Source organism: Grampus griseus (assembly GCF_964374135.1).
Source record: "Grampus griseus genome assembly, chromosome: 2".
Lineage (NCBI taxonomy): Eukaryota > Metazoa > Chordata > Mammalia > Artiodactyla > Delphinidae > Grampus > Grampus griseus.
The window spans coordinates 148,054,740-148,076,390 of NC_139018.1; the positions used below are offsets into that span (position 1 = coordinate 148,054,740).

At 54.8% G+C, this 21,651-nt stretch overlaps 1 protein-coding gene across 1 annotated transcript in view; it reads right to left on the bottom strand.

Annotated features, from left to right (window-relative positions):
* Positions 1–21,651, bottom strand: part of ADARB2 (adenosine deaminase RNA specific B2 (inactive)) — a gene marked incomplete at both ends in the record, with an annotated part of 361,049 nt that overhangs the window by 17,114 nt on the left and 322,284 nt on the right. The window contains 3 exons of the mRNA XM_082646969.1: positions 3,675–3,826; positions 5,564–5,732; positions 15,251–15,365. Coding sequence (XP_082503095.1) covers positions 3,675–3,826; positions 5,564–5,732; positions 15,251–15,365 — 436 coding nt within the window. The remainder of the gene's footprint in view (positions 1–3,674; positions 3,827–5,563; positions 5,733–15,250; positions 15,366–21,651) is intronic.

The following is a 21,651-nucleotide window of genomic DNA, read 5'->3' on the forward strand; positions in this document are numbered from 1 at the left end:
GGACCCTCAGACCCACTGCATCCCGAGGCGCCAGAACCTTGGGAGAGTGGGTACAGGAGCCTGCATTTGTAGAAACTGCCTGGCAGTGTTGTAGGTAAGTCGGGTTTGGAAACAACCAAATCTGTGCACACCTGCTCACAGGCAGCGCGCCTCACAGGCATCTTGGCCAACGGACACTGAGTCCATTTCTAAGGACTCTAGGAAGGGAGAACCTACGATCTGTCCAGGTGAATGTTTTTGAGGGGAGAAAACCCCAGGGACTTTAGAATCTCTGGAGCCACAGGCGTCCCCGGGGGTGGGGTTGTGTATTGTCCCTTAGCTGCAGAGCCCCTGAACTGGGCCTCAGGGGTCTGGGGTTACTGCAACTCATGGAACCTTTAGGGCTGTGGCGACAGCTTAGGCCAGAGTCCCTGGTGGACAGCAGGGGGCTCTGCCACAGGTGGGTCAGACTTGGTTCTCTGCTGGGGTTCACTCTGCCTTCCTTCCCTCTTAAAGGACAGGGGGCCATCTGGGCAGGTCTGTTGAGAACTTCCCTTAGACCTAATCACTGAACAGGTGTGTCCGCGGTCCCGTACGTCAGGCATCTGTTGTGCGTGTGTGCCGTGTGCTTGTGCTCGTGTGTGTACTTGTGTGTGAGAGAGGGAGGGGTGACCCCCGGCACCATGGCTTGGGGTGTGCAGAAAGATGTACAGCGGCTCCTGCAGACCAAGCAAGGGGTGACAATCAAACCAGCCAAAGTGACCAGGACCGCCAGGGGCCATGCTGGCCGGTGGAGGGGAGGCTCCTGGAGCAGCTGCAGGTGAGAAGCTGGGGGCCTCGGTGTCCAGGGCCAGAGCTTCTCCCGGCGGTGACCCCTCTGGGGAGAGGATTGAGCATGTCATGCTCTGCATCTGTGGACGCGAGGACATTGCCGTGACCTTCAGGGTCGGGTGCCCTGGGCCTGTTCAGGAGCGTGGACCCTGAGGCCGTGGGGCAGTGAGGCTGGGCTTCTGCAGGGGTGGCTTGCGGGAGGCGGGAGCGCCCATCCCTGCTAAACGCCCCTCGGGCAGGCCCTGCCTCCAGGGGGCCTGTCACTGTCACCTCTGCCCTGGAGGGGACCCCTAAGGATCCCCATCACTCACACCCCCTCCTCCGAGGTCCAGCGAAGGAGGCGCCCTGAGAGGGAGCCACCAGCAGAGTCACCCCGTCCCCACATTAGCCAGTTCTCTCTAAAACAAAACAATTCCGGGGCGTCTGTGCCTCGGCAAATGGAGAAGGCTGAGCCACCTGGAAAGGTCCTCCACGTGGGGGACGGCACGCATTCGGGGTTTCTTGCCCTGGCCGATGAGTAAGGAAGGTGATGCAGGACACTTGCTGGCCGTCTGAGGGACAGACCCACCAGGTGCCCGCTTGGGGCCCTGTGGGAACCCTGGGGAGAAACACCAGCTGAAATAACCTAGGAGCAGCTTCTAATTTCTGTAGGCACATCTGCAGCAAAAATGTGAGGAAAACGCTTTTTTTGGTCCCTTCTACCTGCACCTGCCACTTCTTAAAACACCACGAAGTAAAAGACATCGGTGCCTGGAGGAGAACCCCAGGGCGCTCTGAGAACGTATCTGCTTGTTCTTCTAAACCACTGGCTTTGCAAGTTGGAATTAAGGCCGGGGAGGCTGATGACCTGGAACCGTCCCTGGCAGAGAGCGCAGTCTCGGGGGGGCGGGGCGGGACGGGCTCCCCTTCCTCACTCAGCCACCCCGACTCCGGCTGGCAGGAAGCTGGTGCATCAGGGCCTCCCCAGAGTTCTGTGGGACTTTTCCTCCTGGAACCGGAGGGCTCCTGGCTGGGTCTCCATGATGCCAGGTCTTCTGAGAGAAAATGGAAGGATAATTCCAAGTAGCTAATGGACCATATTTCACAATTTCATGTGGGGAATTGGTACCATGTAGATCCAGCCTGACGAGCGCCTCCGAGAAAATGAATTCTCACGTTTTCTCCTCTCTCTCTCTCAGGCTGCACGGTCAGAAGGAACACTCTGCACAACCCCAGGGGCCTTCGGAGGGGCCAAGCCCGCTGCTCGCGTTGCCGGTCCCCCAGCCTGCTCTCCTCCTGGGGCAGCTCCCTGGAAGTTCCCTGACATTGAATAGGTTCCCTTTCGTGACTCTCAGTTTGACTTGATTCTCCCACTGACTTTCCATAGGTGGGTGTTATGGTCTGAATGTGTGTGTCCCCAGATTCTGTATGTTGACACCTAACCCCCAAGGTGATGGTGTCAGGAGGTGGGTCCTCTGGGAGGTGATGCGGTCATGAGGGTGGAGCCCCCAGGATGGGATCAGTGTCCTTATAAAGAGACCCCACACAGCTCCCTGCCCCTCCCTGCAGGTGAGGACACAGCGAGAAGACGCCGTCTGTGAACAAGGAAACGGGTTCTCACCAGACACCGAATCTACCAGCACCTTGATCTTGGACTCCCAGCCCCCAGAACTGTGAGGAATCCATGTCTGCAGTTCATAAGCCACCCAGCCTGTGCTGTTCAGGTGGGCAGCCCGTGCTGAGACAGCAATGAAAATGTTACCGGTACCCTGTTACAGGGGACTCTGTCCAACCATTCCCCAGAGCGGAAAGCGATGGACTTGGAGGAACATTGGTAAAAGCAGAAGGCATTATTTTGGACCCACATACAATCTGAGTGTTAGAGAAATAGGTTAAATTCATGCAGGGTTTTAAAGAGAGCGATTTCCCTGCACGTCCTTATCTTAGGTGAAGGCACTCACCGCAAGCCGGGATGCAGCCGGCATTCAGAAAGTGCTCATCGCTCCTTCCCTTGGTAATTAGAACACAAGTGGACCTTCCGTGGGGGGTCAGGGCCCAAACACGCCTTCAGTAACTGTGTTGTCTGTTTCTGCTGTAGGTTCCCTCCGAGCACAACGGGCCATGGGTGCCTCATCATCTTAAGCAGGGGCTGACCCTTCATCACACACAGATACTCCATTTCCCCGCCCTCGTCAGATTTGCCTCATTCTGCTTCTGGAGGGGTTCACGTGTGTCTGCGTGTGTCTGCGTGTGTGTGCGCGTGTGTGTGTGTGGTGTGTATACGAGCATGTGTAACGCACACAAGTAGCGTCAATAACAGACTTTCCTAATGGCACCTGGGGAGACACTGACCCGCACAGAGGAGACTGCGGTGTCCTCCCCCCAGGACCACCTCTTGGGTGGACGTGACTGTGTCTGTGGTCACCAGCTCTCCTAAAATACCCGAGAGGGCAGGTCCCGCCCAGGGTTTTCACACCCTTTGTGGGAGAGGCCAGGTGCCCAGGGAGACGTCTTTATCCTCCCCCACGTGCAGACGGAGGCAGACGCAGCCCTGGGGTCAGCTCCACCTCCACGTGGCCCGCCTCTGTGCTGCTTCAGCCTGTGTTCTGTGTCCTGGCCACAGGCTGCCTGACCTGCTGCAGCGACGGGGCCCCAGCAATTAGAGAGCCTCTGTCACGTCTCCACCTACACTGTCCCCAGAGATGAGGGCCCATTGGACCAAGGTTTTAGAGGATGCCATTCTGATGCTGCAGATGCGCTCGCCTGCCCCTCAGGGCTGCGCCACCCAGGCAAGCAGGCGGTGTCTGAGCGGACAGCAGGACACACCAACCAGAGAGGAGAGTATTGGGCTGTTCGAACACAAAGGCAGAAAGCTGGGCGCTTACGGTCCGTGGTGAGCTCGTAGGGCGAGTGGAGCCGTGCGTCTCCGCAGGGGGATGTGCTCACATAGAGGTGGAACAGGACATCTTCCCTCAGCCGGTAGCCGCCCTCCTGCAGCCGCACGAAGATGGAGCGCTCGCTGTCCTCGCGCCGCTTGCTGGGGACAGAGAGGGGCCCCGTCAGCTACGGGAGGCCGGCCGGGGAGCCCAGTCCATGTCCTGCATGAAACCTTCTGGACCAGCCGCGGAGCAGCTGGGTGAGAGCAACCGGCCCGCAGAGGCTGCATCCTCGGCCTCCCCACCGCCCACGGTCAAGCCCATCCTTCACAAGCCCAGCGTCCTCGGTACACATGACCCCGAATGTGAGTGTCTGTGACACGGCCGTCCTGTGGGTCACGATGCTCCCTGTGTGCCCACAGGACGCTGCGCTCTACACGGCCGCCGTGGGCAGATGGTTCTCTGTTAGACGGAGAACAGGGATAGAGAGGCAGGGCTTGGCCGCCGCCCAGTGAGGAATCCGGAGCGGGGACCCCTCTTCTTCTGCCTCGGCCGTGCCCCAGGGCTGTCCTCCCCACATGACACCCCCCATGCCCCCCTTCGCAGTGGCGGTGAGGAGCACCCCCTGCACAGAGCGGGCCTAGCTGGGGCCCCTCCCAGACCCGTTCTCACCAGTCACGGGCGGCTCCTTCCCGCCGGTCTTGCTGTTTTTACACGTTCTGCCCCATTGGTGATGGATTCTGAGAGCACGCAGGCAGCAGAACAGACATTTTCTCCCCGGGAACCCTTGAGGCATCCCACCAGCCTTTCTGCTTCCCTGACTGTGCTCCTTCTGCTGCCAGGCCCCCCAGGCCCTCCCCAAAACCTCAGAGCAAACGCCTGGCCCTGGTTTTCTGCAGCCGTTGCTGGTCTCCGTCCCCTAACCCCGATCCCCTGAGGGCAGGGGCCTGGGTGCCCCCGGCCTGCAGCTTGGTACCAGCACACAGCCAGCCCTAAACGTCCGCCTGGGGCCACGGTGACACATCCAGAGTTAGGGGTGTTTGGAAACATTTCTGACCTGGCAGCTGGATATTCAGGAGAGAAACCCTTCCCACGTTTGGAGAGATTTCCAACTCCCTTCCCCACATTCAACCCTGGCCGCACCGTCCGCCAGCCTGGAACCAGGGGGAAACTGCAAATCAGGGGCTCAGAAATGAACTGAGTGTATGAAGGCATCGCTTTCCTGAGTCTACTCAGCACCTCTGGACCCGCCTTCCCTTTGTGTGGCCCCTGCACAGGCCATGGGCAGGCGGGAGTCGCCGCCTGAAGCCCCCAGGCCCCTGTTGCTAGTGGGTTTGAGGAACGCTGCTCCGGAGGGTGTGGAAGGACAGCTGTTCTCGCTGTGCCTACAGCCACCCGTGACTCTGCTACTGCTCAGGGGGTCGTAGAGGGAGATGCCCCCCAGGGGACAGCCTGCTGCTTCCTGATGGCCGCCCAACAGCACTAGGCATCCCACATCTGGGCACGTTGCTCAGGGTCTTCATTACAGAACCCCCCGCCCCTTAAGATGCAAACATGCAGGGAGGAGGAGGAGGCCAGAAACGGGGAGACAGAGCCCATCACTGGCCGCCTCCGTCGTGGTGCCTGGGGACCAGGTGCACGAAGGGTTTCCGCTGCGGGGCAGGGTGCAGGGAGAGCCCGCCCCACATAGGACAGGGCTCAGAGCTGCTGGCTGGGCTCGTCCGGGCAGTTGAGCCTGGGGGCCCCAGGACGAGGCCTGGGGAGGGAAACAGACTCGACCTGGAGTCTGGGAGGGGCTGGTGTACTTTCGGGGCATAGCCGTTGGCACGTTCAAGGTCGGCCGGGATAGAGGGACACCAGGCGTGGGGGCTGCACGGCCGCCCGGGATCCCCGCTTACCTCAGGTGCAGCTCCAGCTGTGCATACAGGAAGTGGACCAGCGCCCTCCTGGCCACGATCTCCGCATGGCAGTCGTTGACCACCAGCCCCTGGTCATTGATGTACTCGCCGCTGATGCACTTGGTCCCCGAGGACAGGACGACGACCTGGGCTTGCCTGACGTCCAGGCCTGGTGGACAGAGGAGGCGTCAGAGCCCTGTGGCCGCTGCCCTCCCCGTGGGGCAGTGGGTCTGCTCTCCACCTCACCCGGCACCGCCCCCCCCGCCTCAAGTTCACCTGTAAATAGCCAGCCAGTGGGGCAAAAGGTACTGGGGGGGGGGGGGCGCGTGTGCACACCTGGCTCACTTGTGAGGCCGGAGTCACGCCCAGAACTCCGTTCACTCCCTAATCCCAGCCCAGTGGGGCCCCGAGAGTGTGAACCCCGATTCCTGGCCTGAAGGACCTGAGGGCCGTGTCTCCCCACGACAGGGCGGGACGCAGGCCTGTGGTTGAGGAAGATTCGTCCCTTAACTGGAAGATTCTCTGACGGGAGGGCCTTGTGCTCAGGACGGAAGGATGTCTGTGAGGACAGACCGCAGGCCAGTCCCCGCCCGCCCGCCTATGCCTCTGAGGCAAACTCAGGACCAACGGCCACCTTCCCTGCGTGGAGCCAGCGCCCCTCAGAACCCCGGATTCCTGCACGAAGGGACACTTGCTTCTCTGCTCCGCTCACCTCGGCGGCTTTGCCCTGAAGCTGGGGCATGTCTCTGCGTCTGGACTCAAGGCCCAGCCCCGGAGCAGCAGGAGGTCTGGGCACCAGGCAGTCTGGGCCCTGAGGCTCCTGTGAAAGTGCAGCCTGGCCCGAGGGCCACTCTTGACGCCCACAAGAGGCCAGCAGAGACAGCAGGACGCCCGGGCCAGCGCGTCCCTCTCTGGAACCGTCTCTCACAGGAGGTGCGGGGGTCCTGGTGGGGCGGCCCCTCCCTGGGCCCCACGCAGAGCAGGAGCCGCCTGGGACCCCGGCCTCGCTTCTGGGGCCGCATTTCAGGAGCTCCCGAAACAGGCTCACACCTGAGAACAGCGGCAGCAGCGGGGAGAGGGCGCTGAGCTTTCTGATTTGACGGCCCAGGCTCTCCGTTTTCCCTAAAGAGCAGCAGCGCAGATAGGAGGTAGGTAGCGGCAATACAACCTCCCTTCCATCCAGCAATTTCCATCCTGAGATCCTTATGACCCCATGGGGGGCATAGGAGGGGCCATGTCCCCGCGTCCCCCTCTGGTCCCTTCGAGGGCTGCGCACAGCTGCTTCCTAGCAAAGCTCACGGGTTTGTGGTGAGAACAAAGCAACTGGCCTTCTGTTTGGTGTGGCTGTCGTATCTCTGCACGTTGTGTGAAAGTGATATGTGTAAAAGTGATTTACTACCGCAATGTTTGCAAGTGAAATAATATGACCCAATACTGACCCACCAGTAGGGGACTGCTTAGAGCCGAGTACGTTCATCTGTATACTGGGCCCCTGTAGACAAGTTCTCTGGAGGAATAGAAAGATTTCTAAGGGATATCGTTATGTGAAAAAAGCAAGGTGTGGAGCAGCGCGTGTACAGCCCACGTTGTGCTGTGAAGGGCAGGGATGTGGGTCAGGGCTGGGATCCACCCGCCCACCACCAGCTGCTGCTAAGTCAGCCGCTTACTGTCTCGAGGACATGGAAGACACGCGATCCCCGGACCGGAGACGAAGGGCATTGTGACTCGCAGCACCGCCGGCAGCAAGAGCCTTGTGCCTGCTTAGGTGCCCTTGCCCGTCTCAGGCGGTGTGTGCAGGGGGCTTGCGGGTGCTGCCCGTGCTCGGGGGTCCCTGAACTTGGGGACGGCACCTTTCCATCATCAGTGGTTAGCAAGTCCTAAAGGAAAATTGTACGTCACCCATTGAGACTGCTCCCTGCAAACACAGCCGAAGAAACGTTCCAGGGAGAGCGACCGCCCCTCTCTGGCTGGCCTCCTGCATTGCCCTCCTCAGCCCGAGGACTGGTGTGCTCACGCCCCAAAGGACTCACCCCACCCTCTCTCCCCCACCAGGGAAACTGCCTCCCAGGACGTGCGAGGGTGACTGGGCCGGCTTGCTCTCCAGCTGGCCCACACCTGATGCATGGAACTCCCACGCCATGCGTGCACCCTCACCTCCAACTCTGGGAACTCTCTGGGAATGCACTCTTAGTTGTTTAGCCGGGACTAAGCAATTCTTAGCCTCTTCCAACTCTGAATAGATTTTCACAATACTACATCTGACTATGGAGGAAATGATTACCAAATTTCTAAGAATAAAACTGAAGGTAAAATATACCAACCAGTATCAAAGAAACAAATACCCAAACTATAGAAACTAGAGACAGAAAAGAGCGGCATTCACCCTGCGTGCAGACCGCCCGATGGTGTGCTGTTCGATTGGTTCTGGCGCCCTGTTTTCTGGGTCGTGTCCAGTGAGTGTAATGACTCAAGCATTAGCGTTTCCACCACCCACTGGGGGAAGCCAGGCTCTTCCACGGTGTGGGCTCGGCGTCAGGAGACCCTCCTCCACGGTCCGCTCGATGCTCCTGCACCGTTTCCTTCTCACCCAGGCTCCCAGCACCCCCTGGGGTTTGCACCCTGAGTATTTGCAGAGAATTTCCTGCAGTTTCACATCTAGTCATTATTTGGTCCAAGTCTGTGTTTAATTCTCAGTCTTTTCCTGCAATTCAATATTCTACTCTTCTCAGCTTTCTATTCTCCAAATTTCCTCCAGTCAGTTTGAAAGCAAGTGGATTTAAAAATGTCGGCTCAGAGCTTCCCTGGTGGCGCAGTGGTTGAGAGTCCGCCTGCCGATGCAGGGGACACGGGTTCGTGCCCCGGTCCGGGAAGATCCCACATGCCGCGGAGCGACTGGGCCCGTGAGCCATGGCTGCTGAGCCTGCGCGTCCGGAGCCTGTGCTCCGCAACGGGAGAGGCCACAACAGTGAGAGGCCCGCGTACCGCAAAAAAAAAAAAAAAAAAAAAAAAAAAAATGCCGGCTCAGACATGTCTGGTCTGTGACGGATGTGCTAGGACTGAGACTGACAGGAAAGATTTTCACTTTTGATGGGGGGTGGGGGACTTTCTTCCCCTGGGATCTTGATTTACGGCGTCTCCACAAATCGGAAGACAACAGTGTCCCAGGGCTTTCAATCTCTAACCATTGCAAATGCACCAATTTTAGGAGGACAGTTAGTTATGCGTAGGGATTTGTGCATTGCGCTGTGGATGAGGAGCTCAGAGGGAACCCCATGCAGGCCCTAGGGAGTCGGCTCTCCCCACGTGCCCTGCTGCCAACCTCCTGATGCGGTCTAGTCTTTTCTGGACTGAGGGACGTGGGCTACTTCTGGCTCCAATGGCTGCTGACCATCTGGTTAGTTAGTGAAAACTCTTTTGCTCAAGGTGATGACGCAGGTATGAGCCCCTGTGAGATGGGCACCCCCTCGCCTCCCCTCTCCCGACCCTTTCATCCGTGGGAGCTGCCTTCCTGCTCAACTTCCGCTCCGAGGTCCCTGACCTGGGACTGACCCAGCTCCACCTGCCTCAGCTCCGGGGACCGTCCTCTTTCCCAGGCTCCTGCTGGTGGGGTGTCCAGAGCCCTAAACCCTGGGGATTGCCAAGCCCAGCAGAGCAGGACACAGGACTGTTGAGAGGTGCCCTGAGCGGACCCGCAGGGAGGGGCCATGGTGCTGGAGGCCAAGCCATCGGCAAGAAGCCAGGACCCTGCTTTCCCCTGTTAAACTACGAGGCCTGGGTTTCCTTACAGTGACAGCCCCCACTTGGGAGGACACCAAGTGCTCCTCTGGGATGTACGTCCCAGCAGGTGGATGAGTCTTGAAAATGTAAATATAGGGAAACTGGGTGAGAAAGGAGTATAAACCAGGACCCTAAGTGCACGTATCTGAAAATCAAAAGCACTTCAAAGGTACAGCTTTACCCAGCTTCACATTTGCTCATTAATTAGTTCTGACCCTTCAGAATATTGTTGTACCTGCAGCCATGCGGGGTGGGGGGTGATCTGAGCTGATTAAATTCTCGGCTAACGGACAGGACTGTGCCCAGCAACTTTGCTGATGCTTCTTCCTTCCTCCTGTCCTTCCTTCCTCTCTCCTTCCCTCCCTCCCTCCCTCTCTCCTCTTTCACAAGCAGGTGTGACCAGCATGTACAACCTGACGCTCATGATTAGGGAGAATGTGGACTATTTTGTTGAATAAGACGACATGGTTTAAACACCCCAAAACAATCCCCGGCACAAAGACAAATAGTACATATTAGTGTCTTCTTTTTATTCTTTCACTAACAACCTTAGTGTTATGTTTCCACTGGGGAAAAAAAAAAGATTGTAGTTTAAGAGATTGGAAAAAAAATGGGCTTAGCTTTATGGCCTCGAGATAAAATAGTGTTGGGTTTTCTCCCCCCGTGGAATCTTTTGGGCAATTAAATGCTGGGTTATGTCCTGATGATCATACAAAAGCAGAGCGTTTGAGCAGCTTTGATGGGGGGATCTGACCTCAAAACAATGCAGTGCAAACTCTGTCTTCCTCCTTTCTTTATGTATTTCCTCACACGCACCTCCTTCCCGAGGAGGAACTAAGGCATTCCGTGGGGGAGTGACCCAGGGTCAGGGCTCTGACCCATCGGCACCTGGTGATTTCTTCCAGACTAGACTACCGTTGCATCTCTACACGAGTCGGGAGTGGGCTGTCTGGGCCTATTGTTCTTTTCCCCTCTATTTTAAGGAGGGACATTTACCATAAACAAGTCAGCATGCGTGCTACGCGGGGTCAGTGGAAAATCTATCCTGCATTTTGTGGTTTAAATCTAATAGTTTAAACCCCAGATTTTTTTTTTTTGCGGTACGCGGGCCTCTCACTGTTGTGGCCTCTCCCGTGGTGGAGCACAGGCTCCGGACGCGCAGGCTCAGCGGCCATGGCTCACGGGCCCAGTCGCTCCGCGGCATGTGGGATCTTCCCGGACCGGGGCACGAACCTGTGTCCCTTGCATCGGCAGGCGGACTCTCAACCACTGCTCCACCAGGGAAGCCCTAAACCCCAGATTTAAAATCAATTGTCCATCACACTCCTTATTGTGGGGCACATCAGCCCCCATGGATCTTAATGCTTCTGAGCCTGTGTCCTGTGTCTCCACGGAGATGCTGCGTCAACTTCACGTTTCCCAGCGACCACTTAGCAATCATTATGATTAATTCCTTGGAATCCAGATGATAATTTCTCATCTTTCGTCACAGCCAGGGCTTCTGTTTAGGGTTTCTGTCCAGTTCATCTCCAGCTTATCTCCCTGTGCCTTACCGGGCAGAAATAAAAGAGCCCACTTTTAATTTTATGATCAAAGTAATTTCCAGTCACTCAGGGAGAAGATGGAAAGAAAGAGTTTTGGAATATGGGAAATAAAGTCCCTGAATCCCGCTTCTGCAAGGGCTCTGTGAAGATGGGCTTCCCCGAGTGCTCCTGGTGAACTGAAAGAAGTTTCACCCGTATTTAAGCTGTCAGGATTTACCGAGTGCAAGCGGGACAACAGTGTTTAAGTGCCCGTGCTTCTCAAGCCAGAGCCCGGCATGGACCCTGCAAATGAGATTCTCCACCTCCCGTGCTCACCTGAGCAAAACGCACGCAGCAAACACCTCCTACAACTCACAACTCAGAAAAGTTTGCTAAGGTTCCACTGCTGAGTTAATCTTCACGATTAACTTTACGATTTTCCCCAATAAGACAGGTCTGACCACTCTGCCCAGAGCGTCTGGCGCTCTGGATGGGGTTGTTCTGGGCTGTGTTCTCTCCTGCCCGACTTCAAGGGACGTGCATTTCTTCAGGGCACTTATAAATCTCAGATGTTTGTGTATGTTTAAAGCTGCACATTAACTTAAATGTGAAAGAGTGTTTGTACAAGCCAGAGCTTCTGCATACGTTTTGCAGGCCAGGCTAGCAAAAGACAGGTTTAAATGTAAACTTCTAAAAATATACACTAGGAAACTCTTGTTTTCTGGCTGTTTAATAACCTTAGAAATAAACAATTACATGGACAGATCTTCAGTATCACGCCCGGAGCAGCGTCCAGAGGCAACCTGGGCAGGAAGGACAGGAATCTGCAGCCGCATTTTAGCGCCGCCCCTCCAAGATGTGAGGGTCACCCAGACTCTTGGTCTTGGTGTCTGTACGTCTTAAAATCGACAATAAAGATTCCCACCTTTCCCACTTCTCGGGGTCGGAGCAATCTACTGATTAGTGTATGTGAAAATGTTACCAAAATTATACATTTCATATCAAATAAGAATCATTATTAACAGCCCCTCAAGAATCGCTTCCTCATGGAAATACCTGGAGCAGTCACAGCCATCGCCTGACAACGGGCTCAATAATGTGGTCCAGGTTCGGATTTGAGAGGGTGGTTTGTTTCTCCTCCCTTTCCAGACCCTATGGGAAGGAAAAGGTTCCAGAGGGAGCAGACCTGTGACTCTGGTGCGATGGAGGAGGGTGGCTTGACCTCCACAGTCTGCTGGAGAGGAAGCCCTGGGGGTGCAGAGGAGTGAAATGCAGAGGGTGGAAAGGGGTCCCAAGTTCCAGCACAGACCAGCTGCCGCCGGGGCTTCTCGTGTCCCAGAGAAATCGTGATGCTCCAAGTCGGGACCAAGGGCAGGCGAGAGCCTGCGTCCCAGACAGGACTCATCAAGTTACATTTTAATTAAGTGGCTGCCCCACTGGGCCAACCTCCCAAGAACACAGAGTAAAAGGTAGATTAACAACAAGGAAGGAAGGTAAAAGCCTGGGGATTAACTCGGAATATTAAAAATTTGACAAAAATGTGAATGAAGGAAAGAATTTAACAAATAAATGATATAAGGAAAAACTGCACAAATAAACAGCTTAAATATGTCAGGGAAGGACTTCCCTGGTGGCACAGTGGTTAAGACTCTGCGCTCCCAATGCAGGGGGCCTGGGTTCGATCTCTGGTCAGGGAACTAGAACCCACATGACACAACTAAGAGTTCGCATACCACAACTAAGGAGCCGGCGAGCCGCAACTAAGGAGCAGACCTGCCACAGCTAAGGCCCGGTGCAACCAAAAAGAAAAAAATGTCAGGGAAGGTGACTGGCTGACATCCGCACAGTCTTATGAAATTATGTAGCATTCAAGTAAAAAAGACACTTCCCTTCTGTGGGCAGCGGTGGGGCGACCACTGCAACTGAATGTGTCAGACAGGATGTTTCTAGTCAGAGATACTAGATAAGAGATCATAGAAAAAACCCTTGAAAATACTGAGGGCAAGTCAGCTTGAGCTCAGCGTCCCCCAGCAAACACTTCCAGGAGCAAGAGAACCAAGTCAAGACACTTAGGGAGATGTGGACATTCAGTTTCTCTCCTGCGCATTTTAATGGTGCTTCTAGAGACACAAAGAGGGTGGCATGGATGCTGGGGATGGAGCGGCTGGGCCCGTGAGCTATGGCCGCTGAGCCTGCACGTCCGGAGCCTGTGCTCCGCAACGGGAGAGGCCACAACAGTGAGAGGTCCGCGTACCGCAAAAAAAAAAAAAAAAAAAAAAAAAGAATTAAGATTAAATTGCCCATCAACTTTAAGTAAGTGAATATTTGAAAGTATTTCTATTAGTAATTTTGCACAATCCTCCCTAATCTTTTTAATCAACATGTTTATTAAATCTTCTCTTTATAACAGGAAAGTAAATTTCAGCAATTTATCCTTCCATGTTCATAAATTACTAATTACTGTAGGTTTACCTTGTAAAGTCTCACTTTCACGTAATACATTTACTTCCTTTAGATAAATTGCTTGCACGTAAAGCAGTGTATTACTGGCCACTTTTAAGTACCATTTTCCCACCAGTCTTTGTGAAACATCACTGCTTTCCAAGGGAAGTCTGAGAGTAGCTTTCCAGATTTTCTGGAATTGAATTTCCCAGAAAAGTGGAAAGATGTTGGACAATCACAGCTATAGAGCTGGGAAGTATTGAAAAACTACTCACTAATCCTACTGACGTATGCGTTTGGGGTTGGAGTACACTGCACAACAAAGAAGCAATGTTGATTGGTGCCTTTGCCCCCTCACTCCCCCCATCCTTCCTTCTCTCCTTCCCATTCATCACTCAGCCCAAGCTAATTTAAACTATGTTATCCTGGAATCTGTGCAGAGAAATGCATGTGACACTCCAAATCTTAAAATTTGCCAAAGTTTGTGGCTGTGATCCTCCAGCCCTGCACGTAACTTCTTTTCACATCGAATCTAAACTCTAAGAGTCAGGAAGGCAGCGCTGGATCTGTTTTGTTCTCTGCTGTTTGCCCAGAAGCCAGGAGGGCCTATGGCCGCGGCAGATGCCCAGTCATAATCTACGGAGGACATGGACCTGGCATGTCTCTCTAAATGCTGTATGTACACGAGCACACTTAACCTTCCAACGACCCCCAGGTAGGTTTGACCATCACCCCATTTTAAAGGTGGGGAACCGAGTCCCAAAGAGGCCAGCTGGCCTGGTCACAGCGCTAGTCACAGGAGTTGCTGGGTTCAACCCTGGGTGCCACCCCACTGCGTCCTGGTTACCATGTCCCCTGGGGGGGGGGCATGTCTGTCCTCCACACCCATTACGCGTGCAGAGTGGAGCCCGCGTCCGGTTAGTGGCTGCCGTGGCTACGTGGATGGAGCGCCGCCTCCAGCAGCCGTAGTCTGGACTGAGGGGGCTCTTAGCCCTCAATTTGGGACATTTCTTATTCTACAAAGGGGCAGGTGTTACCGAATGTGAGTGGATCGGGCGGGATGCCTGCCACCAAATTCAACAGTATCATTGATGGAGCAGAATTGCCTTTGACTTAGAACATTATAGAGTAATTTTTACATTTCAAAGTTTTTCATGTACTTTATCCTAGGCACCAAGTTACATTGTGAGGAGGCATTTTTATTTCCATTTTACTAAGCTGCCCAAAGTGGAAGGGTTAAATCATATGTCCTGACCCCAGTGGCCTTGCACTTGACACTGCAGGAGCCCCCGGGCGTCCAGAATGAGGGGAAAAATGGGCCAGTCGTCTGGCTGTTAGTTGACTTCTAACATCCATATTTTTGAACATCAGGTAGATGGCCTCTTTCAAGTCTTAGACTTGGTCTACACTGGCAGAGAAAGTGTGTGTCTTTGAAACCTAACTAGCCCCAAAGTCAATTATTTGTTTTCAATAATCATTCTCTGGTAGGTCATTACCAGTTCGCTCCAAACTTTGGAACTAGAAACAGTTGAATTCAAATAACCAGCTAGCTATTTATTATTAGTAGGTTAGTAGTGAGGTGTTTTCACCAAAAGTGACAGCTTAAAATTAAGCATCACTTTCTCCCAACCTGGCTTGTAAGAGCGGCCACGGCCTTGATGGTTGGATGGACTGTTTCTTGCCAGTTCTGTCATCCTGAGAAGGGGACTCCATTAGTGAGCAGTTAGGGGTGGGGGCAGGAAGGAGTGTGTTCAGTCCTCTGTGTGTGTGGAGGCAGCTTTGGGGCAGCTGGTCATTTACTTTGTCACTGAGTCTGGGTCTTATCTCTGCTTTTCCTTCCGTGTCTTCGTGGGGAAGAGAGTCCTGGTTCCCAAGCTCGAGCCCATGCTAGGCTACGCTCCTTCCTGGTGGGTGAGGTGCCCGAGGGGAAAGCAAGAGGCATTACCTTGGGTCATGACGATCCCGGCCAGCGCCTTGTGGCGGGCGTGCGCTGACGCCAGGCCCACGGCCAACTCGTGGAACTTCTGCGTGACCAGCTGGGACACCGTGTCGGCGAATTCCTGAAAGACACAAGCAGCAGGTCTCTGTGACGGCTGCGCCGCTGCCATGTCCTCCCTCCTCCGAGCTGCGACCCTATGGGCGCCTGAGGTCCCCCTGCCCTGCGGCGCCCTGCCACCCAGGCACCGTGACCCCCCAGGCCTCGGGATCCCAAATCTGTGGCCTTGATTCTGAGACTCAGCCCCTGGCGTGGCCCCTGGGCACAAGCCCCTGAGCCTATGCAGAACCTTCGGGTGGGGGGACCGTCCCCTACATCCCTCCCTGCCTTGCAGAGGCTTCCTGAGGGGGGTTTGCACACACACATTGAGCAATCGGTTCCCACTTTCTTCTCCGTGTCACAGAACCAATTCTAAACTCCCCCCGCCGTGTCCAGGGACCGCTCCCCACAGCTCCTCCACAGCCTGCTCCTTTCAAGTTTCTGCACACGTGCATGTGTACAAACACACACACACAGATACACACTCGTGCATGCACGATACACACGTGCACATACACATACACACAGAGAGACCCATGCACGTGGCACACATACCCATGCACACCTGTGTGTACATGCATACACACATGCACGCATACATTCAGACATCGCAGCCACACACGGGCACACACATGCCACACACACACAAAGATACATGGGATGTGTACACGCACACAAACACCAAGGTGATGTAATCCCGGTTGTGGAGTTTTCTGAAATGACTCGTGTTTCTACAACAGTGGCACATGTGAGACTTGCAGGCCCGTGTTCCCCAGAGAGCTAGGCTGTCGACTCCTGCCTTGCTCCTGGTCCCGCGGCTGAAGCACCTGCAGTGGCCCCATCACGGCTTTTCAGTCGACTTTCACAGGCTTGGAGTCGGAGACCCCGGTGTGTGTCCACGTGGGCCCGGTTTCATATCCTCTGACCTCGCACGGGGGTTGGGGGGACGGAGGGCAGGGGCCCCATCCAGCTGGAGGATCGGGCCGCTTCTGCCGGTGTGAGCACGGGACCATCCCCCCCACCTGCTGTTCCCCCTGGCAGGGAGGTCCAGCATCCGCGGCCGCGCCACGGGGCGCCTCGTCTTTCGCTCTGGAATCGAGTTCTGGCGCCTTCGTGTCGCCTTCCGTCCCCAGGAGGCGAGGGCGGAGCTGGTGCCCTTTCCTCCTCCAGTAACTTTCCAGGCGCTTCCCCACACCTTCAATGGTCCTTTCCCTTCTTTTTAAAATGAAGTTTCTGAACGTGCAGGAGGTGATGAGACCGACAACATGACAGAGGAGACATCTATCTCATCCCTTTGTGTCCATTGGACGGGGCCCTGTGGGGCCTCAGAACAGGACGCCCCAAACCACTGAACAATGACATAAATTACACAAAAGGCGGCTTCATGCGGAAGCCCAGAGGCCAGTGCGCTTCGCTCAGGGACGCAGAGCAGACCCAGTGCCAGCACCGCCTTCTCGCTGTCCCCGCTTCGGCCTGCAGGGAGGTGCTTCTCACTACTGAAGCCACGTGTCTGCCAGGATGTGCCCGGGATGGCAGGGATGGGATGTCAACCCAGCAGCCTCGGCTCAGACCCTCCTCTCGAAGCCCCACTCCATGCTTCTGGGGAAGTGGCTCTTTCCTGCGGAGCTTCAGCGGGACCAGCCCACCTACAGGGAGTCGGGGCTGAGCACTGTTCGTGAGGAGGCGCGTTACCAGGCGGCTTCATCCTGGGTGCCTGGCGCCCTGGTGGAGCCATTCCAGGAGAAGTTGACACAGAACAAATCAGAGCTTGTTCCTGACTCTCGCGGTTACGCGGGTGAAGGGTCCCCCCCCTCCCTCCGCCTGGCGAGGCGGGTGGGGCAGCGGACGGAGGTGGGTTGGGTTGTCCAGTCTCTCCAAGGGTGATGAGGACCTCTGCTAGTGGACATGAGCTCGGACCCAGCAAACCTCCCGTGAAAGGGCTGCAACCCCAAGGGGGCCCGGGGTTGGGGGGCTGCCCCACTGGCCGGTCAGGCCCCTGGTCTGTCCCAGCAGACCTGACCCTGGGGTTGGGCTCCTGGCCTGCAACTAGTCCATTGTGCCCCATCTCTTAAAACCGTCCTCAGCTGAGGACACTGCTTTCCATCACCACAGCCCTCGGTGTGGAGCTGGTCCTAGAACGCCGTGCAGCGTCTGTTTGGGGCTTTGTCTGTACTTCGTGCTTCCCCAGCAGCTCCACGTTTTTAATGACGGAGCCCCAACTCCACGCACATTTGAGGTAGGGGCGTGGCTTGGACGCATCTCACACTTTCTTTGTCCTGCCGTGGACGTGTGGTCCCGCGTGTGTCAGTGATGTCGCACATCTCGGATGGAGGACTGTGTGCACCCACGACCTTTTCAGGGGTGGCAGGGCACACTCACTGGCTGGTGGGAGGGTAGACACTTCAGGAAAAAATTAGTGATGTTTCTTCACCCGTCGTTCTGGTTATTTTCTGACTCTAACATGCTGTCTCAGTCGGCTGAGCTGCCGCCACCAGCACCACTGGCCCCGTACCCTCGAGGGCTTCCCTGGTGCCCCACCTGGGCCCAGGTTGAGGGGACCATGGCTGGGTGCCACAGCTGCCCGCCTCCACCTCTGAACCACCCATGCTCCATCAAGACCTTTTTTTTTAAACATCTCCTCCCCTTTAATCCTTTTCTCTTTATCCTTTTTTTTTTAGGGGTCTTGACATTTATGTTAAGCATGTTTCTCAGTTAACATTTTATAAAGGTGAATTGAAAAAGAAAAAAGCAAAGATTTCTTTAACTTTTCTTACTTTGGGTGAAGGACAATCTAATTAAGATGTAGAGGGGTATTTAGCTGGTTAAAATTTATCTCTGGTATTTAACCAGTATTACTTCCTAGGACTGCTTTGAAAAGTCTTGCTTATAGGGAATTTTATGGAATGTTTATATATTGAACTATGACCCTTAGCTTTTCTGGGTTTAAAAGTCAAAGGAAGAGAATCACGAATAACCATCTCCATCGGAAAAAGAGTATCTCCTCTATTACAGGGACCCGAGTTGTCTCTTTACAGACCTTCTGGAGTCTTTGGGAAATGAACAGTTTTTGGTTTTGGAAAAGGCTGGAGAAACGCAGTCTGCGAGCTTTTCTGCTCTGAGGCCCCCTTTCCCCCCACAAAGCACCCCCCCTCCTGCCTCTCCCCGGCACCCCATCTACTGCACCACAGCTATTTTCAGTGATTGGCTTTAATTAAATCACATACATGATTATAGCTGTATGTAGTTCTTCATAGTTGGATTTGTGTATGTAAGTGACGTTGTCATTGATTACATGGGGTGTTAGAAGCCAGGTGGAAACTCGGAATTCACGTAGGGAGATGCAAACCTACCGTCTAATTTAACAGTAGGAATTTTTTATGTTTTAATCACTTGGGATTTAATATATACAGTCAACTTTGGTTACTGTGAACCCAACTAATCAAACCCTGAGATAATTTGATTTTTCCCCACCTGGCACTTGGTTTATGATAGAAGCAGCTAAATGCTCAAAAGCAGGCTTGCATCGGGAATTATTTTTATAAATTCAAATTCCAGGGCACGTCTGCGGGCTGTGTGGCGTTCCTTCGGTCTCCTAGGGTGGAGACGTGCATCCCAGCTAACAGCAAACTACTTAAAGCATATTTTTTGAGCGCCCAGGCCGAGCGGTCCTGCATCACTGCTTTCTGGTCTAGTCCATCCTGGGTGGGAGAGGAGGGATCCCACAGAGATCCCACGTCTGGCTTAGGTCAGCCCTTGGGCACAAGCACAGTGAGAGTCGTGGTGGTGAAGCCCCCCCTGGAAACCTCAGGGTGGGCGGTCAGCCCATCAGGACAGTGAACAGGGGAGGGCCTGGGTGGGGCAGGAGAGGCTGGACCTGGGGACAGTTGAGAAGCCGGCTTTGTTATATCGAAAGCCCTACGCAGGGAGGCTCTAAAGATGCAGTCCAAAAGTCCCGAATGAAGTGTCACTTGCAACATAAATTCTTTGTTAAATATGAAAAAGAGAGACATCCAGTTGGACTCGTGACTGCTGGCGATTTAGCGATTTAGAAAATGCCTCTGAAGGTCCCTTGGTAGCAGGAGAGCATTATTGCGTCTTCCGCAGTTTGGTCACGGCCTCTCCGAGCACTTAAGTGGCAGGGAAGTGTGATCCCCTGAAGGCCCCTCCCCCTGGAGGCCTCAGGACCCCGCCCCAGCTTTTCTCAGGGCAGGAACAGGTGGGGTGGATGGGACAGGGGGCCGTAGAATCTGCAGTGCTGCCCCGAGTCCCTGCAGGGGCCCGATGAGCCTTGGTCTGAAATTGGTCAATGCTGTTCTTGCAGAAATTGGCACAGGCTGGACATTTGGACCAGAAACGATCAGAGGAGACAGGATCTGGCTTCTGGTTAAATCATGGTGATAATCAGGTGCTTCTGCTTCCAAAGGTTAAGTGGGGAAGTTGGCCCTGCATTTAATGAGCTGTGTGTTACTGTACTTAATGAAAAACAGGAACGCGAGGCTACCTAGGCTTCTGCGTGTTGTGGTCTGCACGCTGCCTGTCGGCCCAATTACCACGGCAAATTAACAGCATTATTTAAATAGGAAAACAAACTTTAAATAGGAACACCAAAAGACTCAAACTCTGCTCATTTCCAACACTAATATTTTGAAAGGCTTAAGTAAATAAAATGTGTTCAGATTTGCAGTAGCAGTCCTCAGGGTAAAATTGACATTCAGCCAAAGTGGTGAGGATATTAAAATCGATAGATTATGAGGGAGAGAGCCGTCAGTAAATATTTTCCTGTTGAAATCCCTTCTTTGGGTTTATACTGCTGAAATGTCAGAAAGGTTAGATTTGCATATGGGCGGGGCCAGGCGGGACCTGGGACACCCCGTGCCCTTCCTGTCCACCTTGTCTGCAGCACACGACGGTGGGCGGGCGCCCTGGAGGTGGGCGTGCCAGGGGCCTAGGGAGTGGGGCCACGTGCCCCCGCTGTTGGGACTCATCCTCCATAGAGCACGGCCAGCTTGTGCTCCTTCTTGGCCGTCTACGCGGCCAGAACCGGGAAGGCAGGAGAAACGCTGGCAGGATGGTCATCCGGCCACCAGACAGCGGTACGCAGCTCAGAGGAATCCCAGTGAATGGGAGAGGATCTTCCCCACCTTCCATCTCGATACTCCTTCGTGTGTCCGGGGAAAAGCGCATCTCCAGGTCTTGGTAATGACTCCTGTTTGTTGACAATGGCAATAAAGCCTCAGTCAATTTCAAAGTCAGGGACCGGTGAACACGTGTCCCACTAAATAACTCAAGTTACCTGACTACTCAGCTTTTCTATATCTCAAATTACGGAGAGGCCAATAACAAATTTGAAGGAAGGCATGAGAGATGGAAGCCCTTTCCCCCCTTTCCATGGCATCGTGGGAAAAGCTCTGAACGGGCATCAGAGGACAGGCTTGAGTTCCTTCACACCCTCTCTGAACGGTTCAGCCACCACCGGGCAGTTAGCATCTCTGAGCCCTCGGTCTCCTTTCTGTAAAAGAGGCACTGTAAGAATTACCTGTAAAGTCCATGGTCCTGAATCTCAGCAGGGAGACCCAGGCCTGCAGCATCTGCCTAGAACACTTCTGGATGACGTTTTCTTTCCAATGTTGCCAGAAGTAGTTGCTCCACGGGCACCAGGGGCTGTGTGGAAGCGGAAGTCCACGGAGGCTGGAGGACGTCTTCAGGGTTGGCCCCCGCCTGTCGTGGGCAACAGGGAGGTAACTGCACGACCCTGCCCCTCAGTGCCCAGTGGCTGCTCCCAGCTCGGGTGTTTCAGCGGGACGGCCCCGAGCCTAGGAGGTGCGCATCCTGGCAGACAGTGTTTTCCAAAGACGGCTGCGCCCTTGTCTCCCGCGCTGCTGGCTCTTCTCACCAGTGATCTCCACCTGCCACCTGCCTCCTATCCAGTAGGCTGCGCATCATCTCCTCGGAGATGTCTCACCCGCGGAGCGAGAGGGACGGTGGACCGTGAACGCACGCATCTGTGTCTGGGTCCTGGATGTGACCTCTCGGGATGCAGCTGGACGTAGCTTCATGGAGAGGCCGCGGGTGAGCTTCCCCGGGAGGGTCCTCGGCCCGCAGTTACCTGTGGAGCACAGCCCAAATGACAGCGCAAGAGCAAGACGCACGATGGTGTGGTTTTGAGCTGTTGGGTTTGGTGAGGTTTGTGACACAACGACAGCAGCTAAAGCAGATGTGGCGAAGGTGCTGCTAGACCGTGATGGGCAGTTTGGCAGAGGGCTTGGATCAGGCCACTCCTGGCGTCGCTACCTGACAGCAGCCTGACTTTG